Source organism: Scyliorhinus torazame, chromosome 10 (assembly GCF_047496885.1).
Source record: "Scyliorhinus torazame isolate Kashiwa2021f chromosome 10, sScyTor2.1, whole genome shotgun sequence".
NCBI classification, from domain to species: Eukaryota; Metazoa; Chordata; class Chondrichthyes; order Carcharhiniformes; family Scyliorhinidae; genus Scyliorhinus; species Scyliorhinus torazame.
Window position 1 is genome coordinate 17,098,892 of NC_092716.1, and position 27,364 is coordinate 17,126,255.

Below are 27,364 nucleotides of genomic sequence, written 5' to 3' on the forward strand. Positions count from 1 at the left end.
GTGGATTTGGAACCTAGTCCTCTGGGGGCCATATTTGGGGTGTTGGACTTGCTGGCTTTGCGGACAGGAGCGGGGGCAGATGTTTTAGCCTTTGCCTCACCAATTGCTCTAGCCGGGTCTTGCTGGGTTTGAGGTCAGCTTCTCCACCCTGTGCCTCAGTGTGACTTGGGGACTTGGTGGAGTTCCTGAATTTGGAGAAGGTGAAGTTTGCTTTGAGGGGGGTGATGGAGGAGTTCCACAAGTGATGGGGTCTGTTCATTCTACACTTTGAAGAGTTGGACACTGTCAGCTGCTAGGGGGACGGGGGTGGTTGGTGGGAGGGGGTGGGTTAGGGACGGGTGGGGTTACTTTGAGTTATTGGGGTGTTGGTTAGTGGAGTTGGGGGGGATTTCTGTTGTTCTTGATGTATTGCATTTCTTCCATGTATAAAATGTTGAAAACCGAATAAATATATATTTTTAAACAGTTCCACACTCACTCCCTGGTTTAAATACCTATGGATGCAATCTTACTGCGTAGGGCCTTTCTTGTCTTGTTTGGTTACATGATATTTACATTATGTTTACATCACAAAACCAGAACCTTTCGCCCAGTTGGTCTACACCCGTGTTTCTGCTCCACACAAACCTCCTCCCAGATCCTCCTTAATATAATCCTATCATCATATCCTTCTATTCCTTTCCCCTTCGTATTGTCGTCTAATTTCCCCAAACGTGAACCTCCTACCCCAATAAAATCTTGATTTTTGTCTTCCAATGACACGCCTACCTTGAGTTTGTTTCCCTGGTAAATACTCAGGTGAAGAACCTTCTGTATTTTACCTGTGAATTAATCACGTGCAGTGACGTAATCTCGCAGTGATCCAATAGCCATCTTGAGTTTTCTCTTTTTTTTAATTCATTTATGGGATGTGGGCGTCGCTGGTTAGGCCAGCATTTATTGCCCATCCCTCGTTGCCCTTCAGAAGGTGCTGGTGAGTTGCATTCTTGAACCTCTGCAGTCCTTGACGTGTAGGTACACCCACTGTGCTGTTAGGGAGGGAGTTCCTGGATGTTGCCCCGGCGACTGAAGGAGCGGTGATATATTTTCAAGTCAGGGTGGTGAGTGACTTGGAGAGGAACCTCCAGGTGGTGGGGTTCCCAGGTATCTGCTGCTCTTGTTCTTCTAGATGGTAGTGGTCGTAGGTTTGGAAGGTGTTGTCTCAGGATCCTTGGTGAGTTACTGAAGTGCATCTTGTAAATGGTACACACGGCTGCCACTGTTCGTCGGTGGCGGAGGGTTTGAATGTTTGTGGAAGGGGAAGCAATCATGCCGGCTGCTTTGTCCTGGATAGTGTCGAGTTTCTTGAGTGTTGTTGGAGCTGCACAAATTCAGGCAAGTGGAGAGTATTCCATTACACTCCTGACTTGTGCCTTATAGATGCTGGACAGGCTTTGGGGGTTCAAGAGGTGAGTTACTCATCGTAGGATTCCTAGTCTTTGACCTACCTTGATAGCCACAGTATTAATGTGGCCAGTCCAGTTCAGTTTCTGATCATGGTAACCCTCAGGATGTTGATTGTGGGAGATTCAGCGATGGTAATGCTATTGAATGTCATGGGGTGGTGGTTAAATCGTCTGTGGGTAGCATAGTGGTTAGTACTATGGCTTCACAGCACCAGGGTCCCAGGTTCGATTCCCGGCTAGGGTCACTATCTGTAGTCTGCACGTTCTCCCTGTGTCTGCGTGGGTTTCCTCCGGATGCTCCGGTTTCTCCCACAAGTCCCGAAAGACATGCTAGGGTTGGTTTAGCACAGTGGGCTAAACAGCTGGTTTGTAATACAGAATAAGGCCAGCAGCACGGGTTCAATTCCCGTACCGGCCTCCCCGAACAGGCGCTGGAATGTGGCGACTAGGGGCTTTTCACAGTAACTTCATTGAAGCTTACTTGTGACAATAATAATAATAATTATTATTATTATTAGGTAATTTGGACATTCTGAATTCTCCCTCTGTGTACCCGAGCAGGCGCCGGAATGTGGCGACTAGGGACTTTTCACAGTAACTTCATTGCAGTGTTAATGTAAGCCTACTTGTGACAATAAAGATTATTATTATCTTGTAGGAGATGGTCATTGCCTGGCATTTGTGTGGCACAAATGTAAGTTGCCACTTGTCAGCCCCAGCCTGGATATTGTCCAGGTCTTGCTGCATTTGGACACGGACTGCTTCATTATCGGAGGAGTCACGAATGGTGCTGAGCGTTGTGCAGTTATCCACAAACATCCCCACTTCTGACCTTATGGTGGAAGGGAGGTCATTGATGAAGCAGCTGAAGATGGTTGGGCCCAGGACACTACCCTGAGGAACTCTTGCATTGATGTCCTGCAGTTGAGATGATTGACCTCCAACCACCACAACCATCTTCCTTTTTGCCAGGTATGACTCCAACCAGCGGAGAGTTTTCTGCCTGATTCCCATTGACTCCAGTTTAGCTGAGTTCCTTGATGCCACACTCGGTCAAATGCTGCCTTGATGTCAAGGGCAACCACTCTCACCTCACCTCTGGCATTCAGCTCTTCTGTCCATGTTTGAACCAAGGTAATGAGGTCAGGAGCTGAGTGACCCTGGCGGAACCCAAACTGAGCGTCCGTGAGCAGGTTACTGCTGAGTGTGTGCCACTTGATAGCACTGTTGCTGACTGCTTCCATCACTTTGCTGATGATGGAGAGCAGATTGACAGGGTGGTAATTGGCCTGGTTGGATTTGTCCTGTTTCTTGTGTACAGTACACACCTGGGCAATTTTCCACGTTGCTGGGGAGATGCCAGTGTTGTAGCTGTTCTGGAACAGCTTGGCGAGGGGTGTGGCAAGTTCTGGAGCACAAGTCTTCAGCACTATTGTTGGGATATTGTCAGGGCCCTAAGCCTTTGCAGTATCCAGTGCCTTCAGCCGTTTCTTGATACCACATGGAGTGAATTGTATTGGCGAAGACTGACATCTGTGTTGCTGTGGATCTCTGGAGGAGACCGAGATGGATCATCCACTCGGCACTTCTGGCTGAAGATTATTGCAAATGCCCCAGCCTTGTCTTTTGCACCTATGTGCTGGGCTCCTCCGTCATTGAGGCTGGGGATATTTGTGGAACCTCCTCCTCCAGTAAGTTGTTTAATTGTCCACCACCATTCATGACTGGATGTGGCAGGACTACAGAGCTTAGATCTGATGCGTTTATTGTGGAATCGCTTAGCTCTGTCCATTACTTGCTGCTTATTCCATTTGGCACACAAGTAGTTCATCCAGGGTGGCACGGTAGCCCAGTGGTTAGCACTGCTGCATCACAGCGTCGAAGTCCCAGGTTCGATCCTGGCTCTGGCTCACTGTCCGTGTGGAGTTTGCGCATTCTCCCCGTATCTGCATGGGTCTCACCCCCACAACCCAAAAATGTGCAGGGTAGGTGGATTGGCCACGCTAAATTGCCCCTTTGGGTACTGTAAATTTAAGAAAGACAGAGAATCCAAATAACTAAAATTTTTGGGAGCACAAGTGGATAGCACTGTGGCTTCACAGCGCCAGGGTCCCAGGTTCGATTCCCCGCTGGGTCACTGTCTGTGCAGAGTCTGCACGTTCTCCCCGTGTCTGCGTGGGTTTCCTCCGGGTGCTCCGGTTTCCTCCCACAGTCCAAGGAAGTGCAGGTTAGGTGGATTGGCCAAGCTAAATTGCCCTTAGTGTCCAAAAAAGTTAGGAGGGGTTGTTGGGTTATGGGGATAGGGTGGAAGTGAGGGTTTAAGTGGGTCGGTGCAGACTCGATGGGCCGATTGGCGTACTTCTGCACTGTATGTTCTATGTTATAGTCCTGCAGTTTGGTTTTAGCTTTCCTGATTGTTTTAACTTTTTTCCTTCATCAGAATACATAGCTCAGTGCATCCCCCCCTATAGAATCGTTTTACTATTTCAAAGACTTCAACTAGTTCATCCCTCAGGCTTCTAAATTCAAGAGAGTAAAACTCATGTGTTTGCAGTCTGCCATTATTTGACCCTTTAAACCCCCCATGGAAGATTAGTGTGCTGAGTGGATGCTAATCTTAATCTTTTGTTCCTGGATAGTTAGGTATCAAAGCACTATAAAAGTTGTGAATCTAAACTAACAAAGTTCAGTGCGATGACACTACTTGTCCAATATTATTCACTAATTACATAGAACATAGAACTGTACAGCACAGTACAGGCCCTTTGGCCCACGATGTCGTGCCCAACTAGTCTGAAACTAAGATCAAATCAACCTACTCCCAATCATTCTAGTGCACTCCATGTGCCTATCCAATAACCGCTTGAAAGTTCCTAAAGTGTCCGACTCCATTACCACAGCTGGGAGTGCGTTCCACCCCCCAACCACTCTCTGAGTAAAGAACCTACCTCTGACAGCCTTCCTATATCTTCCACCATGAACCTTATAGTTATGCCCCCTTGTAACAGCTACATCCACCCGGGGAAAAAGTTGCTGAACATCCACTCTATCTATCCCTCTCACCATCTTAATTACTCTAAATTGTTCCAAGGGAGAGAGCTGTAATCGCCGGTATTTCATTTTGTGTTTTGCAGCTCAAATTTAGATGCAGAACGTCTATAACAGTAATGCTGGGCTTTTGACCAGTCTTGTTGATTTAGCAGAGAGATTTCACTGCTGGCGTTGCAGCAATCCCAGGGATTGCTCCCCTCTCAGCTACCTTTCATTTTTATTTCCCACATCATTGGTTCCTCAGACATTTCCGAAAACTATTGCCCAATTTGCGCTGGATTATGGCTGAGGCCCATCTCTCCGCTGGGTTCTGGCCAGGCACATTTGTACTGAGGAGCCTTAAATATGACGAGAGCAAGGAGAGACAGCATCCGTACATGCAGAATTCAAAAAGAAGGTTGCTGGAGTAAAGATTTTGGAAAGCTGCAGACAGGAGGCATGGGCTTGGAGAGTTACATTGCTAATCGTCTTTTGCCACTGTGCCACCGTTCCATATAATAGCACGCTGAGGAAGATTGCAGCCTCCAGGGAGCATTCCCTGCAAGGGCAAGCGGGGGTGTTGGTTTAAAGTCTTATGTAAAAGAGAGCAGCCCCAACAACATGGTGCTCCCCCCATTACAGAAATTCCAGCCTAGATTTCATGTCCCTGTCCCTGGATTGGGACTTAATCCACAATTTTCAGACTTGGAAGTGAGAGTGCTAACCACTGGGACACCCTTCCCCAATGTCAGAGGAAGGTTTAGACTGAGCGTGAATCTTCATCAATGGAGAACGGCATCTGGTGCTCGTTATTTACCTTTTCCAATTCTTGCTGTTCTCCCAAACATTGAGAAGCTCCGTGCTATTGGCAACAAAGTGGTATGAGCCTCTCATTAGTCTTGAGAGCGCTCCCTGATAACTTCTGGTTTATAATGCGGACTGTGTTAGTCTCAGAGCATTCTTTATTTGTTCTATCACTGGTTGTCATAGTAACTGACCGGTTACACCTCGTCCTCAAAAGAAGACTAACAATGCTCGGGCCTTTACTCCAGGTGTAAGAGTTATATGCAAATCAGATTCCAGGAGAGTCTCTGAAGTGCGCACCCAATATTTAATTACTGTTTAAACATTTGAAAATCCTAACAATGATTATGCAGAATAAGATGCATCGCGGGGTTGCTAAGAATTTTCATAGAATTTACAGTGCAGAAGGAGGCCATTCGGCCCATTGAGCCTGCACCGGCTCTTGGAAAGAGCACCCTACCCAAGCCCACACCTCCACTCTATCCCCATAACCCAGTAACCCCACCCAACACTAAGGGCAATTTTGGACACTAAGGACAATTTAGCATGGCCAAACCACCTAACCTGCACATCTTTGGACAGTGGGAGGAAACCGGAACACCCGGAGGAAACCCACGCACACACGGGGAGAACGTGCAGACTCCGCACAGACAGTGAGCCAAGCCGGGAACCGAACCTGGGACCCTGGAGCTGTGAAGTAATTGTGCTAACCACCGTGCTACCGTGCTGACAAAGAGTGCTAAAATCTACAGCGATGCTATGCCTGTGTCTATTTTGGATACCAGAAAGCTGCCGGCTGATTGCAAGGTTGTAATTAACTGAGGATTTTATTTGCTGATAAATGATTAAAGCAAAGTGTGTGCATTTTGAATCGATTATCTGAACCCCCCCCCCCCCCCCCCCCCCCCACACACACACACAAGTTAATATTGTAGCCATGAAAACACACATTTCAAACAGTTTTCTGACCAGCTTGGCTCACCCATCAAAATTCTTCCCTGTCCCAGTTCATTTTTGTGCCAGTTTCTGCCTAAATGCCATACCTGAAATCCCCGGATGTTCCCCAGTCGCCCACAGGAAATTTTATCCCACACCTCCCATCCATTGACTCGGTCTACACCTCCCGCTGCCTGGGGAAAGCGGACAGCATAATCAAGGACCCCTCCCACCCAGCTTACTCACTCTTCCATCGGGCAGGAGATACAAAAGCCTGAGAACACGCACTAACAGATTCCAAAACAGCTTCTTCTCCGCTGTTACCTGACTCCTAAACGACCCACTGTGGACTGATCTGATCTCTTCACACATCTTCCCTACTGAGTAGTGCTACATCCTGCATTCTTCACCTGATATCTGTGTATGTATTTACATTGTGTATTTTATGTTTGCCCTATTATATATTTTCTTTTTATGTACGGAATGATCTGTTTGAGCTGCACTCAGAACAATACTTTTTACTGTACCTCGGTACACGTGACAATAAACCAATCCAATTTCCTCCCTACACTGTGATTATGACCTTGAATCAACGCATAGCTGTCATTGGAACCAGGAAGGAAATAACTTCATTTCTTTCATTGATTTTTTTCTCATTTTCACCGCGCCAAGATTCAACCCTGTGGCCAATTTGCATTACTTTGTAGCCAGTTGCAAAACCTAAACCTTGGGCTGTGGTTCAACGTGTGATGTTTCTTCTTTTTTTTAAATTTCTTCATCAGAACGTCAGTGAAGGAGAAGGCCAAGCATGTGCTGAAGACTTACGATGTCGGAAATAAATACTCAGACTTGACCCTTCCCAGAGCATCAGTGCTTGTGCCTCTGTTGATCAAAAATGAGGAGCTGCAAGTTCTGCTCACGGTCCGATCCATGAAGGTACGGGTAAATGGAGAGCGTAGGAACGATGATCTTAGTTTGTAGGACCGGTGGGGAGCTTAGCTTATTGGTCACTCTGATCCAAGATTTGCAGGCACGCTGCCCTCACTCGTTCCATCCGTTTGAATCGATGTGAAGTTGGGCAGCCAATCTTCTGGTTGGCGAGAAGTTCTTCGATTACCTGTAATTAGATTTTGATTGTTTATACATTTATTTTTCAAATGTATAATCAACTTTATAATCTAGGTTAGACTATTCTTTAAGGGAAGTGGATTGCTTCATTACAAGTACTGTACATGGTAAGCACTTACTCAAAGGTGTGACCCAGTTCGCAATTTATTGAACTTTATTTAATTTTGGAAGTATTCCCATTTATACTACACTTTGACATGCATGCCAACCACTCATGTCTCACACGGACAGCCAGAATGCTCAGGCTGGGCTCTGCTTGTCCAAGTTCACAGACAAAAATCAATACTGTTTCCCGACAGCATCCTTCCCTGTCACACTGTCAACATAATGCAGCTCCTGGCTTCTCACAGTAATTTAGTGAGATTGAATGGTTTGTGGCGTTGAGAGGGGATGTGAATATCAGTGATTCAAGAAGACCTTCTCAAAGCAGCTAGAGATGAGTAATAAATGCTGGCCTTGCCAGTGACACCAACATTTCTCGAATGAGTATTGAAAAAAAAGACAATCATGGAAACTGGTTGAAGGTAACTTAAACTTGGCAACAGAATCACAACACTGCAATTCTTGCTGCCACTGATGGATATCCCGGCGATGTAAATGCTGGCCAGCCATTTCCGACTGCACTTTGAGCGTAGCTGCAGGGCTGGACTGAAAATACAGCTCTATATTCAAAGCTGGTTTTGAATTGCTTTTCCGATAGTGTCAGCTTCCTTGAAGGTCTTGGCCAGATTTTTATCAGCTAACAAGCTGGCATGTATACATTTGTGGAGGCATCAATGTTACTCACTCAAACAGTGAAGTGACTATCTTCTGGTAATGACCAATAAATATTGAGTGTGGCCACCTTGCTGTTTATTTGCCATTAAGGTTTGTTTGGAAAAAAAACTGATGGAGACTTGAGAAAATCAGGAGGTAATTCTTTTTGTGGGGGGCCTGGTGGAGTGGGCTGCAGTAGGGCATGGGAGCGAGGCCGTGTGGTAGAGTGGGCAGGGATTGGGGCAGTGGATAGTTTGGATAGTCAGAGGCTTTTCCCCAAGGTAGAGGGGTCAATTACTAGGGGGCATAGGTTTAAGGTGCGAGGGGCAAGGTTTAGAGGAGATGTACGAGGCAAGTTTTTAACACAGAGGGCAGTGGGTGGCTGGAACACGATGCCGGAGGAGGTGGTGGAAGCAGGGACGATAGTGACGTTTAAGGGGCATCTTGACAAATACATAAATAGGATGGGAATAGAGGGATATGGACCCAGGAAGTGTAGAAGATTGTAGATTAGACGGGCAGCATGGTCAGCACGGGCTTGGAGAGCCGAAGGGCCTGTTCCTGTGCTGTACTTTTCTTTGTTCTTTGTTCAGTGGGAGTGAGGGTGTGGTGAAGCGGGCAGGGATCGGAGCGGTGGGAGTGAGGGTGTGGTGAAGCGGGCAGGGATCGGGGCGGTGGGAGTGAGGGTGTGGTGAAGCGGCAGGGATCGGGGCAGTGGGAGTGAGGGTGTGGTGAAACGGGCATGGATCGGGGCGGTGGGAGTGAGGGTGTGGTGAAACGGGCAGGGATCGGGGCGGTGGGAGTGAGGGTGGTGAAGTGGGCAGGGATCGGGTCAGTGGGAGTGAGGGTGTGGTGAGGCGGGCAGGGATCGGGGCAGTGGAAGTGAGGGTGGTGAAGTGGGCAGGGATCGGGTCAGTGGGAGTGAGGGTGTGGTGAAGCGGGCAGGGATCGGGGTGGTGGGAGTGAGGGTGTGGTGAAGCGGGCAGGGATCGGGGCGGTGGAAGTGAGGGTGGTGAAGTGGGCAGGGATCGGGTCAGTGGGAGTGAGGGTGTGGTGAAGCGGGCAGGGATCGGGGTGGTGGGAGTGAGGGTGTGGTGAAGCGAGCAGGGATCGGGGCGGTGGGAGTGAGGGTGTGGCGAAGCGGGCAGGGATCGGGGCAGTGAGGGTGTGGTGAAGCGAGTAGGGATCGGGGCGGTGGGAGTGAGGGTGTGGCGAAGCGGGCAGGGATCGGGGCGGTGGGAGTGAGGGTGTGGTGAAGCGGGCAGGGATCGGGGTGGTGGGAGTGAGGGTGTGGTGAAGCGAGTAGGGATCGGGGCGGTGGGAGTGAGGGTGTGGTGAAGCGGGCAGGGATTGGGGCGGTGGGAGTGAGGGTGTGGTGAAGCGGGCAGGGATCGGAGCGGTGAGGGTGTGGTGAAGTGGGCAGGGATCGGGGCAGTGGGAGTGAGGGTGTTGTGAAGCGGGCAGGGATCGGGGCAGTGGGAGTGAGGGTGTGGTGAAGCGGGCAGGGATCGGGGCGGTGGGAGTGAGGGTGTTGTGAAGCGGGCAGGGATCGGGGCAGTGGGAGTGAGGGTGTGGTGAAGCGGGCAGGGACCGGGGCTATGGGAGTGAGGGTGTGGTGAAGCGGGCAGGGATCTGGGCGGTGGGAGTGAGGGTGTGGTGAAGCGGACAGGGATCGGGGCGGTGGGAGTGAGGGTGTGGTGAAGCGGGCAGGGATCGGGTCAGTGGGAGTGAGGGTGTGGTGAAGCGGGCAGGGATCGGGGCGGTGAGGGTGTGGTGAAGCGGGCAGGGATCGGGGCAGTGGGAGTGAGGGTGTTGTGAAGCGGGCAGGGATCGAGGCGGTGAGAGTGTGGTGAAGCGGGCAGGGATCGGGGCGGTGGGAGTGAGGGTGTGGTGAAGCGGGCAGGGATCGGGGCGGTGAGGGTGTGGTGAAGCGGGCAGTGATCGGGGCGGTGGGAGTGAGGGTGTGGTGAAGAGGGCAGGGATCGGGGCGGTGGGAGTGAGGGTGTGGTGAAGCGGGCAGGGATCGGGGCAGTGGGAGTGAGGGTGTGGTGAAGCGGGCAGGGATCGGGGCAGTGGGAGTGAGGGTGTGGTGAAGCGGGCAGGGATGACTTCCGGTCGCGGTGATGCCTTGCTAGCCACACGTTTCGGCGGCTCCAGCTCCGACGGACCCAGCCCCAACGGGGAATTTTTTGACGACGCAACCCGGTGTGGGGTGTGTGAGAAGGGAGTCCCCCCCCCCCCCCAACGAAGGAGGAAAAAACCGGCGGCGGCGGCTGCAGCGCGAGGAATCGTCGACCAAAGGGTCAGAAAGAGAGAAGCACAAGATGGCGGCGGAGAAAGCGCAGGCGACATGGGGGCCTGAGCAGGATGAAATTTTGAGACGGTGCGTGGAGCTGCTGAAGAGGGAGGTGCTGACCCCGATGCTACAGGCAATTGAGGGGCTCAAGGAGACACTAAAGACCCAGGAGGCAGAGCTCCCCGTGGTGGAGCAGAAGGTGACAGATAATGAGGACGAGATCCTGGGCCTGGTGGTTAAGACACAGACGCACGAGGCACTTCATAAAAAGTGTACTGAAAGGATCGAGGCCCTAGAAAACGGAGCGCGAAGGAAGAACCTTCGGATACTGGGTCTCCCTGAGGGTGTGGAAGGAGTGGACTGTGGAGCTTATGCAAGTACGATGCTGAGCTCACTGATGGGTGCTGAGGCCCCTACGGGCCCCTTGGAGGTGGAGTGGGCACATCGGATCCCGGCGAGAAGACCAAAAGCGGGAGAACCACCCAGGGCGATAATCGTGCGATTTCACCGCCTTAAGGATAGAGAAGAGGTCCTAAGATGGGCTAAAAAGGTGCGGAGTAGCAGATGGGAGAATGCAGTGGTACGGGTGTACCAGGATTGGAGTGCGGAGGTGGCGGGAAGGAGGGCGAGCTTTAACCGAGCCAAAGAGGTGTTGCATAAAAGGAAGGTGAAGTTCGCGATGCTGCAGCCGGCAAGACTATGGGTCACGTATCAGGAGAGACACCATTATTTCGAGACGGCGGAGGAAGCATGGACCTTTATCAAAGAGGAGAAATTGGATCGGAACTGAGGGACTGATGCTGCAGGAAATGTTATTGTTAATGTTATGGTTGAAGTTAATTGAGAAGTAAATTGGGAAGGGGGGAGACATGGGGAAATGTGGGCGCCGGCGAGGGGGGAAAGACGGGACATAGTTGGAGAATGGGGAAGGGGAGGGGGAGGGGAAAGGGAGCTGCGCCATAAGAGGCGGGTCAGGTAAAGGGATGTTCCCGCGCCAGAAAGAATAAGGCGGGAAGACAGGCGCAAGGCGGATGGGAATTCCCCACACGGGGGGGTCGAGGAGTGAGCAGGAGTAGCCGGGGTCAGTTGAAGTCAGCTGACTTACGGAAGTAATATGGGGGGAGCAATCACGCTAGAAAGAGATCTAGCGGGGGGGGGGGGACAACTGGGTTGCTGCTGCGGAAATCCAAAAGGAAATGGCTAAAGAGTGGGTGGACGGGGATGGTGTGCGACGCTGGGGGAGCGAGCGGGAGCGCGGAGGCGGGATATGGGACTGGCCTAGAGAAGGTAATGGCTAGTCGACACGGGAGGGGGGCAGGTAGCCCCCTAGTGAGGCTGATCACGTGGAACGTGAGAGGCCTGAACGGACCGATAAAAAGGGCCCGAGTGCTCGCGCATTTGAAAGGACTAAGGGCAGACGTGGTTATGCTCCAAGAGACGCACCTAAAGGTGGCGGACCAAGTTAGGTTAAGGAAAGGATGGGTGGGACAGGTGTTCCACTCAGGACTAGACGCAAAGAACAGAGGGGTGGCCATTTTGGTGGGGAAACGGGTAGCATTTGAAGCAAAGAACATCGTAGCAGATAGCGGAGGTAGATATGTAATGGTGAGTGGCAGGCTGGAGGGAATGGAGGTCGTGTTGGTTAATGTGTATGCCCCAAACTGGGACGATGCGGGATTTATGAGACGGATGCTGGGGCGTATACCGGACCTGGAGGTAGGAAACTTGATTTTAGGAGGGGACTTTAATACGGTGCTGGACCCGGGGCTAGATAGATCCAGCTCAAGGACCGGAAGAAGGCCGGCAGCGGCCAAGGTACTTAAGGGGTTTATGGACCAAATGGGGGGAGTGGATCCATGGCGATTTCTTAGACCTAGGGCTAGGGAGTTCTCCTTCTTCTCCCATGTCCATAAAGTGTACTCCCGGATAGATTTTTTTGTTTTGGGAAGGTCGTTGATCTCTAGGGTGGAAGAAGCTGAGTACTCAGCCATAGCGGTTTCGGACCATGCCCCACATTGGGTGGACCTGGAATTAGGAAAGGAAAGGGAGCAGAGAACACTCTGGCGATTAGATGTGGGACTGATGGCGGATGAGGGAGTGTGTGCAAGAGTGCGGGGGTGTATTGAGAGATACCTGGAGGTCAATGACGACGGCGAGGTCCCTGTGGGAGTGGTATGGGAAGCACTAAAAGCGGTGGTCAGAGGAGAGCTGATCTCCATTGGGGCCCACAAAAGGAAAACAGAGGCCAAGGAAAGGGAAAGATTACTGGGGGAGATTTTAAGGGTGGAAAGGAAATTTGCAGAGACCCAGGAGGAGGAACTGTACAGGGAGAGGAGACTACTCCAGACGGAATTTGACCTTCTGACCACCAGAAAGGCGGAGGTACTGTGGAGGAAGGCACAGGGGAGGAAGTATGAGTATGGGGAAAAGGCTAGTCGCCTGTTGGCTCATCAATTGCGAAAGAGGACAGCAGCGAGGGAGATAGGAGGAATTAGAGACGAAAGGGGAGACACGGTGTGAAGGGCAGGAAAGATAAATGAGGTGTTCAAGACCTTTTATGAGGAACTGTATAGGTCTCAACCCCCAGAGGGAGAGGAGGGGATGCGGCAGTTCCTGGACCAATTGAGGTTCCCGAAAGTGGAGGAGCAGGAGGTGGTAGGCCTGGGGGCACCGATTGGGGTGGACGAGGTTATTAAGGGACTGGGAAGCATGCAAGCAGGGAAGGCCCCGGGACCAGACGAGTTCCCGGTGGAATATTACAGAAAATATGTGGATTTGTTGGCCCCGTTGATGGTGAGGACGTTCAATGAGGCCAGGGAAGGGGGGACTCTACCCCCGACGATGTCGGAGGCGACGATATCGCTAATTTTGAAGAGGGTTAAAGATCCGTTGCAGTGAACGTGGACGCCAAATTGTTGGCAAAGGTACTGGCATCGAGGATAGAGGACTGTGTCCCGGGGGTGGTGCACGAAGACCAGACAGGGTTCGTAAAAGGGAGACAACTGAATGTTAACGTGCGACGACTTAGAGGTGATAATGATGCCCCCAGTGGAGGGGGAGGCAGAGATAGTGGCAGCAATGCTTGCAGAGAAGGCATTTGATAGGGTGGAGTGGGAGTATTTATGGGAAGTGTTAAGGAGGTTTGGGTTCGGGAACGGGTTTTTAGCTGAGTTAGACTTCTTTATGGGGCTCCAACGGCAAGTGTAGTTACTATATAGGGGAACAAGACAGGGATGCCCGCTGTCTCCATTGTTGTTCGCGTTGGCAATTGAACCTCTGGCCATGGCGTTGAGAGACTCCAGGAAATGGAGAGGGGTGATTAGAGGGGGAGAAGAACACCGAGTCTCGTTATACGCAGATGACCTATTGTTATACGTGTCGGACCCAGCGGGGGGATGATAGAGGTTATGCGAATGTTGAGGGAGTTCGGGGATTTCTCGGGGTATAGGCTAAACATGGGGAAGAGTGAATTATTTGTGATACATCCAGGGGACCAGAGTAGAGAGATAGAAGGCTTGCCTCTAAGGAAAGTGGAAAGAAACTTCCGATACCTGGGGATTCAGATCGCTAGGAGCTGGGGAACCTTGCACAGACTTAATCTGACACGGCTGGTAGAACAAATGGAGGAGGACTTCAAGAGGTGGGACATGCAGCCTCTGTCGCTGGCGGGCAGGGTGCAAGCAATTAAGATGATGGTCCTCCCGAGGTTCTTATTTGTATTTCAATGTCTCCCTATACTAATCACTAAGACCTTTTTTAATAAAATAGACAGGAGCATAACGAGCTTCGTGTGGGCAGGGAAAGTTCCGAGAGTAAGGAGGGGGTTCCTTCAGCGTAGTAGGGACAGAGGAGGATTGGCACTACCGAACTTGGGCGATTACTATTGGGCCGCCAATGTGGCAATGATACGTAAATGGATGATGGAGGGTGAGGGAGCGGCGTGGAAAAGACTGGAGAGAAAGTCCTGTAAAGGGACGAGTTTAGAGGCGCTGGTGACGGCGCCGCTACCGTTCTCACCTAGAAAGTTTACCACGAACCCGGTGGTGGCGGCAACATTGAATATCTGGGGACAGTGGAGGCGACAGAGAGGGGTGCGGGGAGCCCTGGTGGGGTCCCCAATCAGGAACAACCATAGGTTTGCCCCAGGAAGAATGGATGGAGGATTTCAGAGCTGGCACCAGTTGGGAATTAGGAGGGTGGGAGATTTATTTATAGATGGGACTTTTGGGAGCATTGGAGGAAAAGTATAAGTTGCCCCGGGGAAATTTCTTGAGATATATGCAGGTGAGGGCGTTTACTAGACAACAGGTGAGGGAATTTCCGTTGCTCCCGACACAGGGGATTCAGGACAGAGTGCTTTCAGGGGTGTGGGTCGGAGAGGGCAAGGTGTCAGAGATATACCGAGAGATGAGGGAAGAGGGGGAGGAGTCGGTGGGCGAACTAAAAGGAAAGTGGGAAGAAGAACTAGGGGAGGAGATAGAGGAGGGTATGTGGGCTGATGCCCTAAGCAGGGTAAATTCCTCTTCCTCATGCGCCAGGCTTAGCCTGATTCAATTCAAGGTGCTACATAGAGCACACATAACGCGAGCAAGATTGAGCAGGTTCTTTGGAGTGGAGGACAGATGTGGGAGGTGTGGCGGGAGCCCGGCAAACCACGCACATATGTTTTGGGCGTGCCCGGCACTGGAAGGGTATTGGAAGGGAGTGACGGGAGTGATTTCGAAGGTGGTGAAGGCCCAGGTCAAACCAGGCTGGGGGTTAGCTCTATTTGGAGTTGCGGATGAGCCGGGAGTGCAGGAGGCGAAAGAGGCCGACGTTGTGGCCTTTGCGTCCCTAGTAGCCCGGCGCAGGATCCTACTCATGTGGAAGGATGCGAAACCCCCCGGACTGGAGGCCTGGGTAAATGATATGGCGGGGTTCATTAAATTGGAGCAGATAAAGTTTGCCCTGAGAGGGTCGGCTCAAGGGTTCACCAGGCGGTGGCAGCCATTTCTCGACTACCTAGGGGAACGTTAGAGCGAAGACAGATGACCTGCAGCAGCAACCCAGGGGGGGAGGGTTAGTTTAGTTTATGTCAAAAGATAATGGGGTTTTGTTATTTGTGTATTGTTAAAAATTTCTTTATTGTTACGTTTGCTTTGTAAAAAGGGAAAAATTGTTGTCTGGAAAAAATTTTGAATAAAATATAATTTCAAAAAAAAAGAAGCGGGCAGGGATCGGGGCAGTGGGAGTGAGGGTGTGGTGAAGCGGGCAGGGATCGGGGCGGTGGGAGTGAGGGTGTGGTGAAGCGGGCAGGGATCGGGGCAGTGGAAGTGAGAGTGTGGTGAAGCGGGCAGGGATCGGGGCGGTGGGAGTGAGGGTGTGGTGAAGCGGGCAGGGATCGGGTCCGTGGGAGTGAGGGTGTGGTGATGCGGGCAGGGATCGGGGCAGTGGGAGTGTGGTGAAGCGGGCAGGGATCGGGGCGGTGGGAGTGAGGGTGTGGTGAAGCGGGCAGGGATCTGGGCAGTGGGAGTGAGGGTGTGGTGAAGCGGGCAGGGATCGGGTCAGTGGGAGTGAGGGTGTGGTGAAGCGGGCAGGGATCGTGGCAGTGGGAGTGAGGGTGTGGTGAAGCGGGCATGGATTGGGGCAATGGGAGTGAGGGTGTGGTGAAGCGGGCAGGGATCGGGGCGGTGGGAGTGATGGTGTTGTGAAGCGGGCAGGGATCGGGGCAGTGGGAGTGAGGGTGTGGTGAAGCGGGCAGGGATCGGGGCGGTGGGAGTGATGGTGTTGTGAAGCGGGCAGGGATCGGGGCGGTGAGGGTGTGGTGAAGCGGGCAGGGATCGGGGCGGTGGGAGTGAGGGTGTGGTGAAGCTGGCAGGGATCGGGGCGGTAGGAGTGAGGGTGTGGTGAAGCTGGCAGGGATCGGGGCGGTGGGAGTGAGGGTGTGGTGAAGCGGGCAGGGATTGGGGCGGTGTGGGTGTGGTGAAGCGGGCAGGGATCAGGGCGGTGGGAGTGAGGGTGTGGTGAAGCTTGCAGGGACGGGGCGGTGAGGGTGTGGTGAAGCGGGCAGGGATCGGGGCAGTGGGAGTGAGGGTGTGGTGAAGCGGGCAGGGATCGGGGCGGTCGGAGTGAGGGTGTGGCGAAGCGGGCAGGGATCGGGGTGGTGGGAGTGAGGGTGTGGTGTAGCGGGCAGGTATCGGGGCGGTGGGAGTGAGGGTGTGGTGAAGCGGGCAGGGACCGGGGCGGTGGGAGTGAGGGTGTGGTGAAGCGGGCAGGTATCGGGGCGGTGGGAGTGAGGGTGTGGTGAAGCGGGCAGGGACCGGGGCGGTGGGAGTGAGGGTGTGGTGAAGCGGGCAGGGATCGGGGTGGTGGGAGTGAGGGTGTGGTGAAGCGGGCAGGGATCGGGGCGGTGGGAGTGAGGGTGTGGTGTAGCGGGCAGGGATCGGGTAGGTGGGAGTGAGGATGTGGTGTAGCGGGCAGGGATAGGGGCAGTGGGAGTGAGGGTGTGGTGTAGCGGGCAGGTATCGGGGCGGTTGGAGTGAGGGTGTGGTGTAGCGGGCAGGGATCGGGGCGGTGGAAGCGTGGTGAAGCGGGCAGGGATCGGGGCGGTGGGAGTGAGGGTGTGGTGAAGCGGGCAGGGATCGGGGCGGTGGAAGTGAGAGTGTGGTGAAGCGGGCAGGGATCGGGGCGGTGGGAGTGAGGGTGTGGTGAAGCGGGCAGGGATCGGGTCCGTGGGAGTGAGGGTGTGGTGATGCGGGCAGGGATCGGGGCAGTGGGAGTGTGGTGAAGCGGGCAGGGATCGGGGCGGTGGGAGTGAGGGTGTGGTGAAGCGGGCAGGGATCTGGGCAGTGGGAGTGAGGGTGTGGTGAAGCGGGCAGGGATCGGGTCAGTGGGAGTGAGGGTGTGGTGAAGCGGGCAGGGATCGTGGCAGTGGGAGTGAGGGTGTGGTGAAGCGGGCATGGATTGGGGCAATGGGAGTGAGGGTGTGGTGAAGCGGGCAGGAATCGGGGCAGTGGGAGTGAGGGTGTGGTGAAGCGGGCAGGGATCGGGGCGGTGGGAGTGAGGGTGTGGTGAAGCGGGCAGGGATTGGGGCGGTGTGGGTGTGGTGAAGCGGGCAGGGATCGGGGCGGTGGGAGTGAGGGTGTGGTGAAGCGGGCAGGGATCGGGGCGGTGAGGGTGTGGTGAAGCGGGCAGGGATCGGGGCGGTGGGAGTGAGGGTGTGGTGAAGCTGGCAGGGATCGGGGCGGTAGGAGTGAGGGTGTGGTGAAGCTGGCAGGGATCGGGGCGGTGGGAGTGAGGGTGTGGTGAAGCGGGCAGGGATTGGGGCGGTGTGGGTGTGGTGAAGCGGGCAGGGATCGGGGCGGTGGGAGTGAGGGTGTGGTGAAGCAGGCAGGGATCGGGGCAGTGGGAGTGAGGGTGTGGTGAAGCGGGCAGGGATCGGGGCGGTCGGAGTGAGGGTGTGGTGAAGCGGGCAGGGATCGGGGTGGTGGGAGTGAGGGTGTGGTGAAGCGGGCAGGGATTGGGGCGGAGGGAGTGAGGGTGTGGTGAAGCGGGCAGGGATTGGGGTGGTGGGAGTGAGGGTGTGGTGAAGCGGGCAGGGATCGGGGTGGTGGGAGTGAGGGTGTGGTGAAGCGGGCAGGGATCGGGGTGGTGGGAGTGTGGGTGTGGTGAAGCGGGCAGGGATCGGGGCGGTGGGAGTGAGGGTGTGGTGAAGCAGGCAGGGATCGGGGCAGTGGGAGTGAGGGTGTGGTGAAGTGGGCAGGGATCGGGGCGGTGGGAGTGAGGGTGTGGTGAAGCGGGCAGGGATCGGGGCGGTGGGAGTGAGGGTGTGGTGTAGCGGGCAGGTATCGGGGCGGTTGGAGTGAGGGTGTGGTGTAGCGGGCAGGGATCGGGGCGGTGGGAGTGAGGGTGTGGTGAAGCGGGCAGGAATCGGGGCAGTGGGAGTGAGGGTGTGGTGTAGCGGGCAGGGATAGGGGCGGTGGGAGTGAGGGTGTGGTGTAGCGGGCAGGTATCGGGGCGGTTGGAGTGAGGGTGTGGTGTAGCGGGCAGGGATCGGGGCGGTGGGAGTGAGGGTGTGGTGTAGCGGGCAGGTATCGGGGCGGTTGGAGTGAGGGTGTGGTGTAGCGGGCAGGGATCGGGGCGGTGGGAGTGAGGGTGTGGTGAAGCGGGCAGGGATCGGGGCAGTGGGAGTGAGGGTGTGGTGTAGCGGGCAGGGATCGGGGAGGTGGGAGTGAGGGTGTGGTGTAGCGGGCAGGGATAGGGGCGGTGGGAGTGAGGGTGTGGTGTAGCGGGCAGGTATCGGGGCGGTTGGAGTGAGGGTGTGGTGTAGCGGGCAGGGATCGGGGCGGTGGGAGTGAGGGTGTGGTGAAGCGGGCAGGGATCGGGGCAGTGGGAGTGAGGGTGTGGTGTAGCGGGCAGGGATCGGGGCGGTGGGAGTGAGGGTGTGGTGTAGCGGGCAGGGATCGGGGCGGTGGGAGTGAGGGTGTGGTGAAGCGGGCAGGGATCGGGGTGGTGGGAGTGAGGGTGTGGTGTAGCGGGCAGGGATCGGGGTGGTGGGAGTGAGGGTGTGGTGAAGCGTGCAGGGATCGGGGCAGTGGGAGTGAGGGTGTGGTGAAGCGTGCAGGGATCGGGGCAGTGGGAGTGAGGGTGTGGTGAAACGGGCAGGGATCGGGGCAGTGGGAGTGAGGAGACTAGGGGAAGGGCCAGGAGAAAATTCTTAATTGGGCTGACACCATAGAATGATGCCAGTGAGAGGAAGCAGGCAGGACTCAAGTGGTTCCCGGGACTGGCATCACTAGAATATATATATTCACCAGCTGTTTCACTGGGCAAATGAAAAAATATCGACTGCTGTTGGAATATGTTTGTACAGGGGGTGTTTTCGAGGGCGGCACAGTGGTTAGCACTGCTGCCTCACAGCACTGAGGACATGGGTTCGATCCCGGATCCGGGTCACTACATGGGACTCACCCGCACAACCCAAAAAGATGTGCAGGGTAGGTGGATTGGCCACCCTAAATTACCCCTCAATTGGAAAAGCATAATTGAGGACGCTAAATTTAAAAACAATGAATAAAAAAATGTGAGGATGTTTTCAATCTTAGTGGCTATGAACCTATTTATCGGGGGCAAGTGTTTGGAGTAAATGCTTGCCATTCACTGTGCTTAACCTTTGAGTTGCTTTCTCATTACAAAAAATACCTTTTCAATGCAGCAAGGCTGCTTGGGGCTGGTTCATTTATCAAAAAATGCATCAATCTTTATAATTAAATGAAATGAATGACACACCTGTATTCATGGACCATCTTTCAGGATACCCTGAAACATTTTACAGCTAGCAAAGTACTTTTGTAAGGAAGAGAAACATAACACACTTGCGCATTGCAAGGTTCCACAAAACAAAATGGAAGGACCAGGCATCTGTTTTACTGATGTTGGTGAAGGGATAAATGAAAGAGAAGTGTTGGTGAGGACATCAGAAGAACTCCCCTGCTCTTCTTTGACAGCAGCATAGAAGATTTTATCTTCTCCGGAGAGAGCACATGAGACCTCGGTTTAACACCTCCCAACAGTACAGCACTGCTGTGAAATGTCAGGCTAGATTCTCTGTTTCCAGTCCTGGACGTGGGGCTTGAACCTACAACCTGCTGACTACAAAGCAAGATTGTTATTACTGAAGTAAGCAAAATATTGAGTATGCATCCGTGTTGCCCAGCGCGAACTGAAACAACAAGACCTTCCAATCAGACATGTTACAGTCTTCTAGACTCAATATTCGGTTAACTCAATGTAATTTTGGGCTCGATTGACGGGGTGTTTCGTGACGGCCGCGTTGGCATGATTGCACCCTGTATCTAACGCCACTTAGTGCTGGAAATGTGCCTCCACAAGCTTCTCGCCATTACTGGCTGTCTCACTGTCTGATTCACCGGACTGGTGCCTCAGCGGCTCGTCGCTAACAAAGGGAAGCTGCTTTTAAACACTCCTTCCCCACTGACTCCCAGTCAACACACAAGCATAGCAGTACGCAGACCTGCTCCTTGTTTTGGGGAAGTCAACCTGGCCAGGCTTCTCGACGCTGTGAATAAGGGCATCCTATTCCCCCAAGCAGGTTAGATGACCAGCAGCAGGGTCACCAATACCGCCTGGGAGACAGTGGCAGCAGTTGTCAGTGTGGGCAGCATGATCAGGAGGACCAGCGGCCAGTGTCGGATGAAGACCAAGACTTCCACCGAGCTGCAAGGGTAAGTTACCACCTCTCTCCTGGCATCAGCTCCGCCTGTCAACCCTCAAATTCCCAACCCACCCCCCTCCTCCCACAAATCACTGGCTGATACCCCGCACCCTCCCCACATCTGATCTTCGTGCTTGCTCCTCAGAACCCGCTGGAAACCACCAGCAGAGCCCCTTCATGTTGAGGTGCGGTGCCCACACATAGACCCCCTGATCCAACAAGCACACGGCTTACAATGCACTCTCATTGTCCCTGCAGGAGATGATAGCCCATAATGAAAGGGAAAGGGCCAAGACGGGGCGGGGCACCAAGATCCGAGTCCTCACCCTCTTTAAGGAATGGGCCCTGGAAATCGCGGGAGAGAGCAGTCACCGACAGCGAGGGTGACCTGTGCCGCAGAGGTGAGGATTCACTGCCCCTCCACCTGAAAGTGCCGACACTGGCCCATCACCCAGGGGTGATGTTACACTGAACCCTGGAGGGGGGAGCAGAGTAGTCGGGGGTTGGGAGGGTCAGGGAGTGGGGGGGGTTTGGGAGGTGAGCTGACGGACAAAGCCTCGTCCTATGAGAAGCTGGTGAGTATGAGGGCCTCTCTGGCCCTCCTGGCATGCCGGACCCTTGCTGCCTGTCCTTCATCCTCCGGCGCCACTTGTGGGTCCTCCCTGGGCTCGCCCACCTAGTCCTCCTCCTCAAATGAGGCCAAATATCCCTGCTCCTCCAGCATGTCTCTATGTTGCTGTGCCAGGTATAGAAGGCACCGCAGATCACCACAAAGCGGGAGACCCACTTTGGGCAGCAGGGTAGCACAAGTGTCTAGCACTGGCTTCTCGGCGCCAGGATCCCAGATTCGATTCCCCGCTGGCGAATGCGGAGTCTGCACGTTCTCCCCGTGTCTGCGTGGGTTTCCTCTGGGTGCTCCGGTTTCCTCCCACAGTCCAAAGACGTGCAGGTTAGGTGGATTGGCCATGCTAAATTGCCCTTAGTGTCCATAAAGGCTAGGAGGGGTTATTGGGTTACAGGGATAGGGTGGAAGTGAGGGCTTAAGTGGGTCAGTGCCGACTCGATGGGCCGAATGGCCTCCTTCGGTACTGTATGTTCTATATGTATGTTCTATGCTCAACCCTCTGGGGGGTTTACTGCAGTGTCCTAGGCCCAACCATCAATGACCTCCCATCCAAAATAAGGCCAGAAGTGGGATGTTTGCCGATGACTGCACAATGATCAGCCCCATAGGCGATTTTTCAGTAATGAAGCAGTCCATGTCCAAATGAGCAAAACCTGGACAATACATAGGCTTGGACTGACAAGTGGCAAGTTACATTCGTGCCATACAAGTGCCAGGCAATGCCCATCTCCTACAAGAGATGATCGAACTAATGCCACTTGACATTCAATGGCATTACCATCGCTGAATACCCAAAATCAACATCCTGTGGGGTTACCATTGATCAGAAACTGAACTGGACTAGACACATTAATACTGTGGCTACCAGGGCAGGCCAAAGACTAGGAATCCTACAGAGAGTAACTCACATCCTGACCCCCTCCAAAGCCAGTCCACCATCTACAAGGCACAAATCAGGAGTGTAATGGAATACTCTCCACCTGCCTGGATGAGTGCAGCTCCAACAACACTCAAGAAGCTCAACACCATCCAGAACAAAGCAGCCCGCTTGATTGCTCCTTCCACAAACATTCAAACCCTCCCCCACCGACGAACAGTGGCAGCCGTGTGCAACATCTGCAAGAGGCACTGCAGTGACTCACCAAGGTTCCTTCGCCAACACCTTCCAAACCCATGCTCACTACCATCTGGAAGGACAAGAGCAGCAGATTCCTGGGCATCTGGCTGGCTGGGCTGCCACCAATACTGCGAGGGCAACCTCTCCAAGACCGACAACACCAGTCATATTGTCATGTCTGTAAGGAATTGGAACAGAGAGTCTGACAATCAGATAGGGCTTCCACCCGGGATCCTCAAATCCCCCCAAACCTTGCCCACCCTTACATGTCCTGCCTTCTCTCGGAGTGTCACCAGCGAGCCAGTTGTGCTGGAAAACTTTGCTCTGCACACTCACCCCCGGCTTCAGCAGGAGCCCTTAGACCACAGACCCCTGCAGTGAACATTAGGTAGATCATGCTCAGGTGGCCTCCCCTGATCTACACACAAACTTTGGTCACGAGGATACCCCCAGTGCTGAAGCTCAGCTCGAGTGTTTGATTGTTGGCTTGTGCCTTTATGCTGCTGTTAAGGTAGAGGCTGCCCACAGTCAAAGGGAGTTAAAGTGACCATCAGCATATACAAGAACAGGGCTCTGTCCTGGAAGTTCTTCGTAGGACAGACAGGCTGCAGCTGTAGTTGCTCCTATTATGGATCTCCACAGTTTTTAAAGATGGCTTGAGATCTCATAGACGAAAAGTCCCTCATCCGCGGGGCGACCCCTGACCTGGAATGCTTCATTCTACCTGACCAAGCCCAATCCTCCTGAGGGGTCCCCCACCGCCAGCAATGGGGCAGCAGCTCCGGTGCCCTTGAGCTGCATGCTGGAAGATGGAAATGGCTACTCACCTCCTCAGTCCCCCTCAGCAGCCATCTCGCCAGCTTCACGTTTTTAAAAAGGAGTACTAAACGACGGCTGCGTGATTTCTCACGAAGAAGCCGGTTAATTCCCGGGAGATCGTCGCATTTAACGTCAAAAACAAAACAAAGAAAAGTACAGCACAGGAACAGGCCCTTCGGCCCTCCAAGCCTGTGCGGACCATGCTGCCCATCTAAACTAAAACCTTCTACACTTCCTGGGTCCGTATCCCTCTATTCCCATCCTATTCATGTATTTGTCAAGATGCCCCTTAAATGTCACTATCGTCCCTGCTTTCACCACCTCCGGCAGTGAGTTCCAGGCACCCTCTGTGTAAAAAAACTTGCCTCATACATCTCCTCTAAACCTTGCCCCTCGCACCTTAAACCTAAGCCCCCTAGTAATTGACCCCTCTACCCTGGGAAAAAGCCTCTGACTATCCACTCTGTCTATGCCCCTCATAATTTTGTAGACCATTCGTTCCAGTGAGAGCAAACCAAGTTTATTCAACCGTTCCTCATAGCTAATGCCCTTCATACCAGGCAACATCCTGATAAATGTCTTCTGCACCCCCTCTAAAGCCTCCACATCCTTCTGGTAGTGTGGTGACCAGAATTGAACACTATATACTCCAAGTGTGGCCTAACTAAGGTTCTATACAGCTATAACATGACTTGCCAATTCTTATACTCAATGCCCCGGCCAATGAAGGCAAGCATGCCGTATGCCTTGACTACCTTCTCCACCTGTGTTGCCCCTCTCAGTGACCTGTGGACCTGTACACCTGGATCTCTCTGATTTTCAATACTCTTGAAGATTCTACCATTCACTGTATATTCCCTACCTGCATTAGACCTTCCAAAATGCATTACCTCACATTTGTCCAGATTAAACTCCATCTGCCATCTCTCCGCCCAAGTCTCCAAACGATCTAAATCCTGCTGGATCCTCTGACAGTCCTCATCGCTATCCACATTTCCACCACCCTTTGTGTCGTCTGCAAATTTACTAATCAGACCAGTTACATTTTCCTCCAAATCATTTATATATACTATGAACAGCAAAGGTCCCAGCACTGATCCCTGCGGAACACCACTAGTCACAGCCCTCCAATTAGAAAAGCACCCTTCCATTGCTACTTTCTGCCTTCTATGACCTAGCCAGTTCTGAATCCATCTTGCCAGCTCACCCCTGATCCCGTGTCAATCTAGCTAATGAGATGGAAATGAATGCAAATGAGGATTAATTATATGCTCACCATATTTGGGCGAGATCCGGAACTTGCCATCCGGAGCGGGCTGGTTAGATAGCAAACCGATTCGAGCCTGGCGTGAATCTCGATTTTGGCCTTTCCCGCTAGTTAACCAGCACGCCCAGATATGCGCTGGGCGGAACTTGGTGGTTAAATCGCGCCCTCTATTTCTCTCTCCACAGATGCTGCCAGATCTGCTGTCTTTATCCAGCATTTTCCATTTTTATTATTGTTATTACTGAACAAGGCTGACTCAGCAGTACGAGTTCACTGAATGGATTCCTCCTCTCTGCAATATTAACCCCTCAGCATCAATAATAACAGTAACCACCTGGTGAAGCATCAGTGGTACTGATTTTACTGCCCCATCCTCACGGTCATTGACCAACAATCCAAACCGATCGTACTCTGATTCAGAGACTTATTGTCATGCAAATTAGATCAAGGTGGAAGATGAGACAGTATTCAGTGAAACTAATTAATGTCAAAAAATTGAATAGCATAATTCAGATAGGCATTATCTTAATCTGCAAGCTGTAGGTAATTAGCTACTATTTATATATAATGGGGGTCGGTTAGCTCAGTTGGCTGGATGGCTGGTTCATGATGCGGAGAGAAGCCAGCAGCGCTGGTTCAACTGCCTGAGGTTATCGATGAAGGCCCTGCCTGAGGTGTGGGGATCCTCAAGTTAAATCGCCACCAGTCAGCTCTCTCTCTCAAAGGGGAAAGCAGCTGACGGTCCTCCAGAACTGGCAACATTTCACTTTCATTTTTCATATATAATGAATAATACAACACGCAGGCCATCGTGTGTTAAAGACAGCTTCCTGCAAGAATTTCCCCGACGAAACTGCATTTTTAACTCCAAAGTGACATGGCTGCAAAATGTTTCAGAGCCACAAGTATCGGAATATTATAGATGTGAGAAACAGGGATAAAAGATCGGGAGTGGACGCCAACTGATAGGTAATCCAATTAAGGTGATACAGATGGCTCAGGTTTCAACTATTTTCTGAACTATGAATAAAGAAAGCAGCAATCAGTCCCGTGCAAAAGTGTGTTTTGGAAATATGAATATATTGTGCATGGCAGAGGCTTTGTTCCAATCTGAGCCCTTATGTTTGTCTGCAGCAGATGTGTCAGTCGATTTGACAGGTGGATAGAAATGTGTGTGAAGATGTGTGCTGAAGGTTCCCAATTCTGATATCAGGGCTGCGAATGAATCCATACCTGATTAAGGAGGAATATTAAACAGTGTACTGTGAACTGTTTCCCCTCGGAGCAGTGGAGGCCGGGTCCTCGGATATTTTTAAGGTTGGGTTAGGTAGATTCTTGATTGATGAGGGAGTTAAAAGGTTACGGGGCAGGCAGGCAGGTAGAGTTGAGACCACAATCAGATCAGCCACGATCTTATCGAAAGGCAGAGCAGGCTTGAAGGCCTGAATGGCCGAATAATAATAATCTTTATTGTCACAAGTAGGTTTACATTAACACTGCAATGAAGTTGCTGTGAAAATCCCCTGCTCGCCACACTCCGACGCCTGTTCGGGTACACAGAGGGAGAATTCCGAATGTCCAATTCACCGAACACGCACGTCTTTTGGGACTTTTTGGAGGAAACCGGAGCACCTGGAGGAAACCCACGCAGACACGGGGAGAACGTACAGACTCCGCACAGACAGTGACCCATTCCAGTGGCCAGGAATCGAACCTGGGACCCTGGTGCTGTGAAGCAACAGTGCTAATCAATGTACTACCCTGCCGCCAAACTCCTGCCTTGTTTGTTTATATGTTCATACATGGCCCACAGATTGGAGGCTTTTATAGGCTGATACACTTTGCGAGATTCAGATGATGTCTAAATTATAATGTCTATATCCTGGAACTGTATATAATATATTTTGTATTGGGTAACAAGAGGGTTACACTTGGGCTTTCTTCTTTCTGTTGATGGCAGCATTTTCCTGGTAGAGAAGAATAACAGGCTGTTCTGATTAAATGTGAACTGAAATACCAGTGAGCTGCCTGACTCATCTACTGCGGCGATGCTGGATTTTATTGCTGGCTCCTGCAGGAAAATACTTTATCCTAGATTCAGAGCATTGAAAGGACAACACTCATTTGAGGTTTCAAATGACCCTTTAGCAATGTGCAGGCTGCAAATATGAAAGAGGCAAAAGGAACAGAAGTGTGCAGCATTCATTTGACTTCTGAGCACCACCATTGCAGTCAGAGTACCCAGTAGTCTAGCAATATATCACCGTTGACGTTCTGCATCCAGAACGATAATCTCACAGACACAGCTTTGGAGCAATTGAGCATACACATTCAATGGCATTGCTCTCCTTGTTTACCCCACCGCCATATTGACAGTGGCCATGCCTCTCACCGCACCAATAAACTACTCAAATAAACACTTTAAAAAAAAAACTTAGAGTCCCCAATTATTTATTTTTTACCCTACACATCTTTTGGGTTGTGGGGGTGAGACCCACACACACACACACGGGGAGAATGTGCAAACTCCACATGGACAGTGACCCGGGATTGAACCCGGGTCCTCGGCACCGTGAGGCAGCTGTGCTAACCACTGCGTCACTGGGCCGTCCCCCAACCCAAATAAACACGCACTGGATAAGTTACTCCAGTTCTGAAAAATTCTAAAATTAACAGACGAGATTGGTAAGAATCCTGCCGGCGCCATTAGTGAGAAAAGTCACCGTATATTCAGACACTTACAGAAAAAAAATGTTTTCTCGAGTTTCACGCTCTCGCCGTGGCGGCTTGGCTCTGATTCGCTTGTCCCAGTAACACTTAATCTCTGCATTCAGTGGAATGCGCTCTTTAAGCCTCACCAACACTCCCCAGCATTCTTTTCAAGCCCGATCAAAGGTATGGCTGCCAGCAAGACAGCACACAACGATT

General features: G+C 52.4%; 1 protein-coding gene across 2 annotated transcripts in view; it reads left to right on the top strand.

Moving 5' to 3' along the window:
* The window catches only part of LOC140430369 (peroxisomal coenzyme A diphosphatase NUDT7-like), a 39,269-nt gene that overhangs the window by 5,737 nt on the left and 6,168 nt on the right, over positions 1-27,364 (top strand). For both annotated transcript variants that reach the window (XM_072517829.1, XM_072517828.1), the window contains exon 2: positions 6,998-7,151. In XM_072517829.1, the coding sequence (XP_072373930.1) occupies positions 6,998-7,151 (154 nt within the window). The remainder of the gene's footprint in view (positions 1-6,997; positions 7,152-27,364) is intronic.